The 12995-nt window shown below is 38.5% G+C and overlaps 1 protein-coding gene across 2 annotated transcripts in view; it reads right to left on the reverse strand.

Annotated features, from left to right (window-relative positions):
• Positions 1 to 490: 490 nt before the first annotated feature.
• Flrt2 (fibronectin leucine rich transmembrane protein 2) overlaps positions 491 to 12995 on the reverse strand; it is a 94178-nt gene continuing 81673 nt past the window's right edge. For both annotated transcript variants that reach the window (XM_076921471.1, XM_076921470.1), the window contains exon 2: positions 491 to 7281. In XM_076921471.1, the coding sequence (XP_076777586.1) occupies positions 4851 to 6833 (1983 nt within the window). In that variant the 5' untranslated portion in view covers positions 6834 to 7281 and the 3' untranslated portion in view covers positions 491 to 4850. The remainder of the gene's footprint in view (positions 7282 to 12995) is intronic.

The following is a 12995-nucleotide window of genomic DNA, read 5'->3' on the forward strand; positions in this document are numbered from 1 at the left end:
CTAAAATGTGAGTTATATATGAGTAGATGCCCTATCTGGAGTATCCATCAAATAGTTCAGACAAATATGCAGTGAGGAATAATTAAATAGGAAGGAACAAGAATTCTCAAAATTAAAGTTCAAAACGAATAGTGTATATTGTGAAAGAGAGATTAACTCTGTGATTGTATACATATTAGTTACATGTGTGTATTTGTATTTCTCAAATACAGAATCCTGTGCTTTCTGTGGTGATGTGTATATAATACCATTTTCTGTAACTATATCAGTAGGGGGAAAAGTAAAAAACATTAAACAGCCACATTATCCTCTTACACAAAAAGGACTATGATATGAAAATAGAGGTTAATAGTAGGAGATATGATCGTTCTACAAACTGCATCCCCTCTGGCATGTTTTTGTATGAAAACTTTTTCATTTTCCATTTACAATGAATGAAGCACAAGTACAAGTTATATTCCGATGAACTTACTCAGATAAACACAATAGGTTTTCTTTTAAAATAAGCCTTTACTGAATATATCAACAAGGTACTGTATAGTGTAGAGTGAAGTTTGTAGTTAACAAAGTGTGCAACATGGTAGGTCTCTGAGGATGCATGACACAGAATCTTCCAGCCCCTTGCAGTCCCTTGTCAGAGAAACACACTAAACACAAACCAGAATTAAATCAACATAGGATTCAAACAGTAACAGATCATTGAAGTGACTGGTTCAGTAAATATCATCCTAGGAGGGTATACAGTAGTGGTGCCTCATTTTAACATAACTGGTTACAAATCTCACATCCCACAGACACCTTTAAACACACCCCCATATTTGTGTATGCATGGATTTGCATGTTTTATATTAATTTTAAAATGCCTGATGCAATGGCCTTGGTTTGTGCTCTTCTGGTGGATGTGAAGCTAGAAAAACCAAATACTATCACAAAACAACCTGGTTTGCTAAAACAGTATTCTATTGTGTACAAAACGTTTTCCCCACAATCAGTGAAAAGCATCCCTGTTGCCAACAATTCCTTCAATCCCGCTGATGAAACTGGAAAAAGGGTATAGATAGAGCTTCCTATCGTTTCTTACTTTAACTTTTCAAAAAGCAAAGCTTGACAAGACTAAGAATTGAGAGTTGTTTTGTGGAGATATTTTGTGTTTTGTGTTGGGCATCCTTTTGTTCTGCTTTCTTATTCAGTTGGAAAAAGCAAGTTGTGAGGTGATATGTTATCCTCAAGTTCTAAAGTAACATCTAATATCCTCTTTTGATAGGTCAGAGATAAATGCTATAAACAAAGACATCAATGGGAATTAACCACTTCACTGTTCAAAGCTGCATGGGATGTTGCAGCCTAAGTATGCTGGTCCAGTGTGGCACCTGCCTCTGAACGAAACAATGGTGCCTTGTGTTTGGAATAGATGCTCCCCTCACATGAAGAGCTAAGTTTTCTCAAGGAGAGAAGGAAGTTCTGTCTGTGTGCCATGCCTAAGACCATTACGACCTCCATTATTAAGAAACAAAGGTGTAATATTAGCTATGCCATTAATACATTTTTATCAAAGAGTTGATATTACAGATTTTGTTTTTACTCTTGAGAGAAAATGTCTAATATTGTATTAACAAACATCTGGAAAATTACAAATAGCATTTATTCTCACAAGGGTGGATTTTTCCACTTATATCATAATGAAGCAGGGAACACTCATCATATTTGCTTGTGATTGACCCATGTTTTGCACTACCTGTCCAATGCATATGGCAGTGTTTAAGTGAAACCCAGGACCTCTCCAGGGTCAAATGCATCTCTACAAGGAAGAAGTATTGGTGACCACCTTCTGTTTAACTAACAATAACATTTGTATGACCATGCTTTGCTTTGCCTTTTGCAATGTCCTCTGTGCAAGTAAAGTTACTGTGCAGACAAGGGGTAGACAATATAGGGTCAACTCAACTTTGACTCTTGACTAATCACCTCAAAATAAATAATAATGAGGCTGAGAGAGGACCAAAATCAGAGGAGCTGTAATTAAAGAATGCAGTCTCCTGATTAAAGATGACAGCCAAAACGTCATCCAGTAAAGATTACTGGCCATTTGTTTTTCAAATTTGTATATGCTAGTATAGGTTCCATGAGGTGATTTCTATTCTGATGTAGGTAAGTTTCTTAGGCACAATACTATGGTTCATGTAATTCCTGTGTTGTTCATGAGATCAAAATAAAGACTCTCTTTTCAGAAATACCTTCCACCAGAGCAATTTTGAGAGTGCCCTAATGGTTTCACATAACTGGCCCTCCACTGTATCACTTCGACTCCCAATAGTGTTGTGGATGCAATACTGTGGCGATCTCTCCACTCTCGTTCCTATTAAGACAAAGAAAAGACATTTCCACCGTCCCAAATGCCACTGGGAGTTAAATATACAATACCAAGAGACAAGAATGATTTTCTTGTTATATAACAAAATAAAAATCCTCAAAATAATCAAAGTACCATTATATTTCTCAGCACACAGTTTTACCTACATAGTGAGAGGCAAGAGGACATTGAAGGGGACACATCCAGCTAACACGCAGAGCCCCATGTTACTGTCCTGGTTTTAGCTGATGTAATGCAACACTGATCACTGTTCCAGATGGTCTTATTCTTTACTGTGTGAACCTACTTTTACAGAAACCAACAGCCCAAACCCTTGAGCTAATAGACTAAAGTGGAAACCCGAGTCATTTTAGAATTAATTAAATTAATTCATAACTATGTTCAGCTCTACTGACTGCACAGTTTCAATGCTTGTATCTACAACATTACCGCTGCAGTTATATTTTCTTCCTATTCTGAGGGATGAGGGGGATTAAAACATATAAGTTGGGGTATATTATTAAAGAAAATAAAGCTCTCACTATAAAGAAAAGCTTGCATAGCATTGTATACCTAAATTTTACAAGAAGACACATCACAGTTTTATTTTGCTTAGAGAGAGAGAAGAGAGAGAGAGAGAGAGAGAGAGAGAGAGAGAGAGAGAAGAGTATGGCATTGATTTCATGAGTCCCTAAAGTGGAAGATGATTGTAAAGCAGAGAGTGAAATGCCTAAAAGTGGGTTTGAAAAAAAAATCCCCAAGGATGAATTCCTTTAGACAGTACATGTGGTCTATAGCCCTTCTACACCTATACAATGGTAAGAATTAGGGTAAATTATGCCTGTTTCCTGAAAATGGACTTGCTTCAAAAATATCTAACATCAACCATGAATATACCTCTCTCCTACTGTGCCCTCTGCTTTGAGCCTTTGTCTGCCATGATTTGGAGAAACTTTCATTCTGCAACTTACTTGTTTTTACTGGTAGTTTTTTACCCTAGGGTTAATTATCCTTCTGTAAGTACCAATTTAGAGAAGCATCCACAATATAAAAGGAACAAATAGAATTTCCCTGTGGAACAGGAACAAAGTTGATTCAAACTGAAAACGTAGTATTGCCTTTAACAATACGCATTGTTTTGGACAGCTTGGGTGCCTTCAAAGAATCATTGGCAAGGAATGGTAATATGGACATTAATATGCAAAAATACACCAGGAATATTTTGTGTAACCAAAATTTGCATCCATATTTTTCTTTAAAATACCCAGCAGGGAGAAGGGGCAAAAGTGGCATATACAACTTAATTACAAAAAAAATATATGCAAGATGATTGGAAGACAAGAATTAGAGGGAGAATATAGGTATTAATTCAAGCTATTTCAACACGATACTAACAAAGTCCATTGACACAGTGTAAGAGAATCACCAATATTTTTGTCTAAATGTCATTTGTACTTTTTGAATCAACACATTACCATAATAGATTCTAAACACTGCTCCTTTGTTGGTCTAAATATCATGTTGATATAGCCTCAGTGAATATACCCAAATAATTTTCATTATCAAAAATAATTCCATTCAATATAATTCTTCCCATTATTTTTTTGTATTAGCCTCTTCTAAAAAATTATTCTAGAATATAACTCTGTTGGATAGGATTCAACCTGACATGTGATTTGAACAGTGACAGTTTTGAGGGGAATTTTCTTGCTAGAACTGATCATACTGGTCCCTGAAGAGAACTAGAAGGAGACCCAGGTTTCCAATCTGTTATCACATAAGGCCAGGGAAGCCTGAAAAGTGATTTTTCAAGCTCACAGTCAGAAAGCCAACCTTGGGGCTTTAAGGACATTTCAAATCTCTCAGTTTCCTTGATTTGGTCAAGTAGGCCTAACTTATTTCATGGGAACTGGCTTCCTCATGATGTTCTTTCTATTTCCTGCACTCATTCAAACTGGAGCTACTACCTCGAGTATTATATTATAGGATTTTTTTTTCACAAAGTTTTTCCTCCAGGAGGTATAGAAAACATAGAAATAACTAGGCCGTTCTTTCTTTACTCAAACTATCCCTCTTATTCTGATGAGCACATCTGACATTATCCTTTCTTATGACTGTCATCTCTAGAAAAGGAATTTCTTCTGACAGCCTCAACAGCGAAGTGGTTAATATGCATCTTAAGGATGATTCACTCATTCTTCTGCCTTGGCATTGGGTTCTCATTGTTCAACCCCGTACAGTACTTCAGCAACATTTTTTTTTAATTTTAAAAAGCAAAGAGTTACAAAACTGTTTGTAATTAACTTGAAATAGAAAAGATAGCACTTCTTTTTTTAAATCCCATTATATAGTACACCGTATAAATTACAGAGTATTCAAATGCACAAATGCATCTGGGTAACATTTATCAAATGTAATTTGCGTGTCTCTTATGTGCACACACATGTGTGTTCTTGAGAGTTTGGTTTGTCCACTTTCCTAATGCTGGACCTCTAGGTTGTTACGTATGGCAATGCTCCAGATCTGGCACACTGCTGTTGCAGTATCTCATGTTGTTGGGGATGTGGCAGTCTGTGTAATTAATGCCCCCGTTTGGGGTATAAATGGGCTGCAGTCTGAAATCTCCTTTAAGGAGCTGATCATTATTTAAGGAGACAATCTGAAAACTTGTTTCTGTCATCTCCAAGATGGAGTTGTCTTTTTTGGTACCCGCCTCACAATAGTCATCTTTCCGTCGGCCCCGGTTGTATTTCCACTTCTGCGAGGTGTAGCGTCCCTTTTTGTGCATGTGCCAGCAAAAGACACTGAGCAGGACCACGAGCACAAAAATCACTGCACCCCCAATCAAGCCCGCGAGCAGAAAAGGGGAGCCCATGCTGTGGGAAGTTGTCTGCTCATGGCTTGAAGCAGTGTTGCTGCCATTGTTCAAATAAGAGGCATGGGTGGTAGCCTCAGAACAGATGGTGTCTTCCACGGTTCGGTAGTTGAACGCATCCAGTGGCACTAAACAAATCCTATATGTGGATCTGGGCTCTAAATTGACCAAGCTCAGGTGTTGTTTCTCACCACTGACAATCCGTTCCTGAACAATGCCCCCTACGAGACTGTGGCCCATTTTCACCCATGTCAGTTTGTATGCCATCACAGTAAAGAGAGACAGCCAGCTGACTTGAATTGAAGTATCGTTAACAAAGTGGATGGAAAGTTGGATCCTTTCAGAAATAGGCGGGGTCACTCTTTCTCTGCCATCCCAGTCAGGGATGGTGGGAAGTTTCGATGGGGTAGGAGCTGGAGGCACAGAGCCTCTGCTGGGGCTTGGAACAGAGAGAGTAGGAGACTGAGTTGTTGGAGAAACTGTACTTGGAGCTGGAGTAAAGACAGGTAGGCCAGGAGTCGTGGTGGGACAAGACAAAAGATTCATATTCAACTCCCTGACAGCCATCCCCCGAACTTGCTCAGGACCTTGGCACATGAAACCACGCACATTGAGAGAAGAAGGGATATATTTGAGCCATTCTGTAACCCATTTAATGCTGCAGTCACAAAACCAAGGGTTATTCCGAGCAGTGAGTTGTTTCAGGTTGGAGAGATGATCGAAGACTCCTTGAGTTAACATTCGTAGCTGGTTGTTGGATATATCTAGCCTTTCCAGCTTACGGAGGTTTGCGAAGGCTGTCAAAGGGATATGGTTTATCTGGTTATCCTGCAAGTAGAGCCTGATCAGATGCGTACCTGGGAGGTCAGGAGGTGGGTGGGAGAGTGAGTTCCGGACTATGGAAAATTCCTTGAGCTTGGTGAGATGGCTGAAGGTACCCTCAGCAATGCCCTTGTTGGTCAGGAGATTCCCATCCACGATCAGACGCTCCAAGCTTGTGAGGTTCTGAAATGCCATGTCTGATATGACTGCAATTCGGTTTTCATCCACTCTCAGCTCTTGCAAGTCTACAGGAAGCCCAACAGGCACGCTACTCAGGTGATTCTTTGATAAAAACAACAGTTTGAGGCTAATTGCCTCCCGGAATGCTCCGTCTTCCACTCCCACTGTAGATATGGAGTTGTCATCTAGGTGTAGTTCTTCCAGCTTGAGGAGCTGAGCAAGAGCAGCCCGCGAGATGGTCTGAATGTTGTTTTCCTGCAGATGGAGAACTCTGACATTCTTGGGAAGGTTCATGGGGAATTCATCCAGTTGGTTGCCATAAAGGTAGACCGTGTGCACTGACTGTACATTGTGCAGCTCTGCAGGAAATCCAGCATTATTAATTTGGTTGTTGTGGAGGTAGAGTACGGTTACGCCCTCCGGGATCCCAAGAGGCACTGAGGTCAAGCTTCTCTCATTACAGTAGACAAAGTTCCTGTCACAGCGGCATACACTAGGGCAGGCCAGGAGTTTTGACGCTTGTAAGTAGAGTCCCAGGGAAATGATGAGCCAAAATTTTAGGGAAAAAGCCCCATGGCTGGGCCACTTTGTAGTCTGTAGGCCCATTTCTGAAGGACAGAAATCAAATGCAATGTGATGGGGGAAAAATAAAAAAAAAAAAAAAAAAAAAAAAAAAAAAAAAAAAAAAAAAAAACCAAAAAAAAAAAAAAAAAACCAAAAGCACAACAAATAATAACAAAAACGAGAAAGCAAAATCAAAAGGATCCGACCAGGTTCTGTCAAAGTCTAGAACTTCTGTTAGAGGAAATGATCCAAGGAAAGATAATAAAACAATCTTTCTGAGGCTTTTAGTCTGATCTGCCTAGGTTGCCCTCGTGCAGTGGTCCTCCATGTGCAAAACAATTCAACAGGAAGATTTTTTGACACAAGCAAAGTGTGATGCCAAGTACTGTCAAGAGAAGTCCAGCCAGGCAGGTAAATCTTCCTTCTTCTATAGTAAGTCAGGCCAGTATAGATCAGCCCAGGAATTTCTTGGTTAAGCAGAGTCTGTAATCTGTGGTAGAAAAGAAAGCATAAGAGTCAGGAAGTGTAGTAATGGAAAAAGTGTTTGCTACATCTAAGTCCAGGAGCTAAACTCTGACTGGGACTAACTAATGGGAGCCAGGTTGGCATGATGTAGCATTTTAAGTGACAATGGTTTAGTGTGAAAAATATTTAAGAAATAAATGATTATTGTAAAATCCTTTTTTTCCAAAGGAGATGGGACTATATAGTTTATTGACAAACATCCTAGGGAAATTTTATACCTCAATCAGTATTTTCAGATATCTACCTGCATATACTGACAGACAAATGCAAGTGACACACTGTTGATACATGGTGTCTGTCAATGAAGAAGAGAGAAAGCTCTATTGTTTTAGATTGCAATCTGGAACCGACAGGAAGCCCTACAGAATTATCGATTGTACAAATGTGAAGTGGGTACTAAGCCATTTGAAAATGCATCCTTCTTAAGAAATTCTCCCAAATCCATTGTACTCCTGAATATAGTTACCATGAAATATTTTAGATATAGTAAGAGAACTGAAAATCTGTTAGTTACTATCTTCTGCAAAATATATTTTCAAATTCTGATACAACATAGTGTTTGTGCTTAATGAGGAATTCCAGATGATGCAAAATTAAATTCAGGCAGAAGGTAAGAAGAGAATAAAGGCACCCTGAGTCAAATACTTGCTTCCATTTTTTCCTATGAGCACACACACGCACACACACACACACACACAAGCATATCCCCAAAAGTGGAATAATTATCCTCCTTTGTGATACTTAATGTCATGACTACAGACAACCAATATCACTAAAAATATCCCACATATTTTTTCTCTGTTACCGGGAAAAATATAACTTAATAAGAAAGGCAAAAAAAAATCTCTTTTCTAGCTGCAATATCCCATTTTCTCGCTGCAGAATCACTTAAACTTGTTGTCCAAGAGACTGACCAAACAAAAGAATCAGGCAAATTTCAACGTAGATAGTCCTTCCCTTGGGATCTCTAGGTATAAAAGAAATAGGCCTTTGTGATTTTCCTGTGTACTGCCAAACTCAAAACTGAAAATGAATTCTGCTTCAATGTGACCACCTTCCAGTGGGAGAGCAGTTTCTTGCCTTTACAAAAGGACTTCTACCAAGTTTTGGAAGGAGAGAAGCTGCAATTAAGGCAGTCAATGTAATTCCAAGATAGGATTCATGCCTTCTTTGCTTCACAATGTGTTCCATCTGTTTTTAGATAGAGAGGGAAAGAAGTTAATTGAAAGGTGCCAGATTTGATTTCCTTGCAAAGTAAGCTAACATGACAGGACATGGCTGGCTGCAAGGTCCTCAATTCTCACCAACAGGGAGATTGGAACAACTTGTATCCACAGCAAAGGGGCTCTGCTTGAAACTACTTCCTTAGCTATCTTTAGACCTAAAATTTTCAATTTGAAAATAAAAAGTACTGTCAATGTTATCTAAGTGTCAAAAATTTAAAGGCAGAAAAAAATGAAAACAAGCAAAACAAACAAATAAAAGCCATCAAAATAGTCTTGGAACACAAACTTATTAGAACTTCATAATATAATAATTAATTATTAGAACCTAGAACTTCTTGGAAACTTTGAAGCAAGGAAGATGTTCTCAGAAGTGGTATGATCCCCTTTCCAAACAAAAACCAATCTTAATTAAATAGCAAGTAGTTGAGGAGGTTGTACAAATGGCTAGTATTGTAAGGTCCTCAAAGTACATGCCCAAGAACTTGAGTTTGGATCACCAGAACCTATGTAAAAAGTGAGTACATCATTAAACATCTCTAATCCCAACACTGCTGCGGCAGAGACTGGTGGAACCCTGGAGCTTGCTGGCCAGTCACTGGCAATGGATGACTAAACAAGCTCAGTGAGAGACCACTTGTCTCAAAAGAACAAGAAGAATGCTTCAGAAAGATTCAAGATGTCAACTTTTGGCTTCACACACACACACACACACACACACACACTATATGTACACACAGACAAACACAAATGTACACATAATCAAGTAAATACATACACATAAAAATTATAACTATTCACAAGTATGTTTTGTCACTGAACCTGAGACCTTCCTTTCAGAAGAAATCTCTCTATAAGCTTACACACACACACACACACACACACACACACACACACTTAGCTTATCTTGAAAACAGTCTTAGTATTTCCTTATCACCTTTTTACTCTAGTGTGGTGGTTTTCTCATGAACCTGACATGCCTTGTTAGGAGGAAACAAAAGAATCACAGCGAACAAAATGTTCAGGTGACCAAAACCTTTGGGTATATGCATTGAAGTTGGGCAAACAGTCCCCTAAGCACAAAGATGTTTTAATTATTTTAATATATAAAATATTAAAAAATGAGAAAGCATGCATATATCTCTTCTGAGAAGAAAGGCCGAAAACATAGTAATCACTCTGACTTCAGAAAATAACCTCAATTGAAATTTTACATGTAAAGGGCATGAAAGTTCAGTGGATACATTGCCATTCTGTTTTCAATAGAAGTCTTTGACTTCAGTGACTAGCACGAACGTCCAGTAGGAATTTACAGTTTTTGTAATTTACATTATTTGTTATATAACTTTAGAAAGCCTTAACATCTGAGTTATTGTTTGCATATGCATGAATGATGTGTGTGCATATATCTGCATTTGGATGTGTGTTCTAAACATCTATGCAGATTTAGTGGACACACATATATTCGTGTAAAGGCCCAAATTAAAGTCACTTGAATCTAGAGCTTGATACTTGCTAACTTGCCAGCTTGCTTTGGGGATCTCTCGGCAGTGCCTCTTGTGCAATGGTATTATATATGGGCTGCCACAGTTATATGGGTGTTCTGGATTCAAAATCAAATTGTCCCAATTAACTGACAAGTGTGTTACCTACTGAGCTATCCTTCCAACCCAAGTGTAAGTTTCCTTCTCTTATCCAACCAATATTTGTCAAATAGAATGAGAACCCAGCTGTGTGAGGGTGTGGTAAAACTTTGTTTGGACTTGATAACAAGAGTTAATAATATAGCTTGAGGTCACTTAAGACTTGAGACTGCTATCCTACGGGATATTCAGCCTATTTGCTTAACCTGCCTTAAACAACAGCAAATCAATATAACAACCAACCTTACTGATTTTGAATTTTCCATATGGTCAGCTTTTACAGCCTAAGCTAATGCATAGTTTTAATCTGAAGTCACATACTCTTGCAAGCTCCCAATGTAGAACAATGCACATATATCTTTTGCTGAAAGCAACAAATTCAGATGTTGAAAGCAATCTTCTAAAGTGAATATCTTCCATAAATGTTGAAAACAACATTTATGGATATTGGTTGATAAACAATGACATTCATAGTACTGTTGCCTGGGTTAGTTGAGATCATTTAATGCCAATGACTTAATTTCTTGTAAAACTCTGTTAAAGATATTTATTAATGTATCTCATTCTTTCCACATGCGATGCTTTCTGTTCTGCTCAATAAAGTCAAAGCAAAGCCCTTTGTTTGGAGCAGACACACGTAGACACAAGGTCATACAACAGACACACACACAGAGACAGATACAGACAGACACAGGAAACAGATGCACAAGACAGCCTTCAGGCAGGCACAGATTCTGATTCATACAACAGATGAACAGATAGACAGACAGAAGACACAGGCACGGAATGTGAGGTAAAAAAAATTCAAATATGGATTCATTCTTGGCTAAATAACTCCAAAAGAAATTGGTTTTATTTACTTCCTTAATGTAACACATATGCATTTTTGGTTACTCGGAGTTAATTACTAATGTGCTTAATTCACATAAAAGGGAATGTGTGATTTTTGACCAAATTGAGTTTCAAGTTTAGCGAGGGGAAAGAATGTATAAGCAGGGAATTAGCAAAATATGTCAAGAGCTATGAGGTTATAATACCCACAGATTTAGCACTATGCACTGGTCTCTAACCTAATCTATGGCATATCTGGAAAAACAAACAACAAAAACTGAACAACCAACAACACTCGAGAGGTAGGTCTGCATCTGAAGGGCAGAAGACTCATGGCAAGAGATCATCTGAAAAGTCCGTGCTATGAGTGCAGACTGCCTGCGGCTTGAGCCAAGGCATAAAACCCAGCTCAACCCAGAGAGTGACTAAAGTTTCTACAGCAGAATACTTTCTCCAACTGTTTATTGTCCTTTTAGAAAGTAGTAAACATTTCAAAATTCATCCCACAGTCCATTTACAAGTGTTTTAAAGTCAGTGATAAAAATGCTTTATAAAATGAACTCAAAGTATAGAAAGCAAGCTTTTTTTTCCTTACTCATATGAATCCTGTTTGGAATATGACTCTCCCCCATCCCAGAAAATCACATTACAAATAATGGCTATGTAGATCTTTAAAGGTACAAACAGAAAGTTGCATGGACTGTCAATAGCAGCACAGCATCAAAAGGTGAAACGTACAGTGGCTGATTGGAGGCAAGGAGAGCATGGTCCAGCCAATCTCTTAAAGAAGACAGTGACAACAGCAGATATTCTAGGCTACTGTATGTTAATTTAGCTCTTTTCACAGGAACTGAGATTCAAAGCATATAAATCCCGCAAAAAGCTTTCTGCACATTTCTACCAGAATGGCGCCTAAGAAGAGGGCTTTTTAAATTAATTCCAGAAGGCTGGATTCCAGGAGCACTTAATAAACTCAGACTACAAAAATCATAGAACAGAAAATAAGAATTGTCAATAAGCACTGCCAATTGCATTGCATGATACCAGGACAAACCTAATAAAGCCTTAATGGTTCCAGAGCTAGTTATACTGGCTTGATTGTGATAAGACAGCACTGGGTCTAATGTGGTACAAATGAGAAAGTAGGTCGGGGATGTCGATCAGTTGGTAAGGACTTGCCTAGCGTGTACAATGGTCTAAGTTCAATACCCATCCCCATATTAACTGATGTGCTGATACACACCTATAATTCTAGCAACCAAATCAGAAGTTCAAGGTCCCCCTTGAATGCATGCCAACCTAGCTTACACGAAACATTTGCCAGGGGCCGAGGATGCTGATCTGAATAGGGACTGTCTTAGAAAAGGTTTCCAGGTTTATGTTCCACTCAGGTAATTTTTGGAGTGAAGCAATTTGAACTTAAAGTCAGACCCTTGCAGGTGTAGTAGCATCCAGATAGACACACAGCCTATAAATGATCTCATTGCAATCTGGGATCACCAGGGCGATTTAGGGATACTGCACACAGCTCTTTATTCTTAAGCATAAGATATAGGTACTGTGATGTAACAATAGAGGTGTCTCGGTGGCACTGACCAAAATGCACAATTAGGAAGGGAATTTGAAAGGATAGAAGAACACCCTCTCCCTCATCTGGAAATCACCTTTTGCTCTCTTGAAATATACCATCAGGTGAATATTCTTTTCTGAAACAGAAAAGGAAAATAAAAAAATTCCAGAGAGGAGAGAACAATGATGGGGGAAAGAATAGAGTTTAAGCACAGAATAAGAACAGTTTCTGGTAAACTTAAAAAATAAAACCCACTCTAGCCAAGCACAGATTCAGGGATGGGGCCACTGGGTGGCTTCAAAGGTTTTTCTCCTGTGGTTTCCAATTAGTTCGAGTGGTAAAAATAAACTTAGAACGAACAGCCCCCGTGATAGAGTCGGATACAGAACATCTGAATACTCATTCACTACTG

This window comes from Arvicanthis niloticus, chromosome 23 (assembly GCF_011762505.2).
Source record: "Arvicanthis niloticus isolate mArvNil1 chromosome 23, mArvNil1.pat.X, whole genome shotgun sequence".
NCBI lineage: Eukaryota > Metazoa > Chordata > Mammalia > Rodentia > Muridae > Arvicanthis > Arvicanthis niloticus.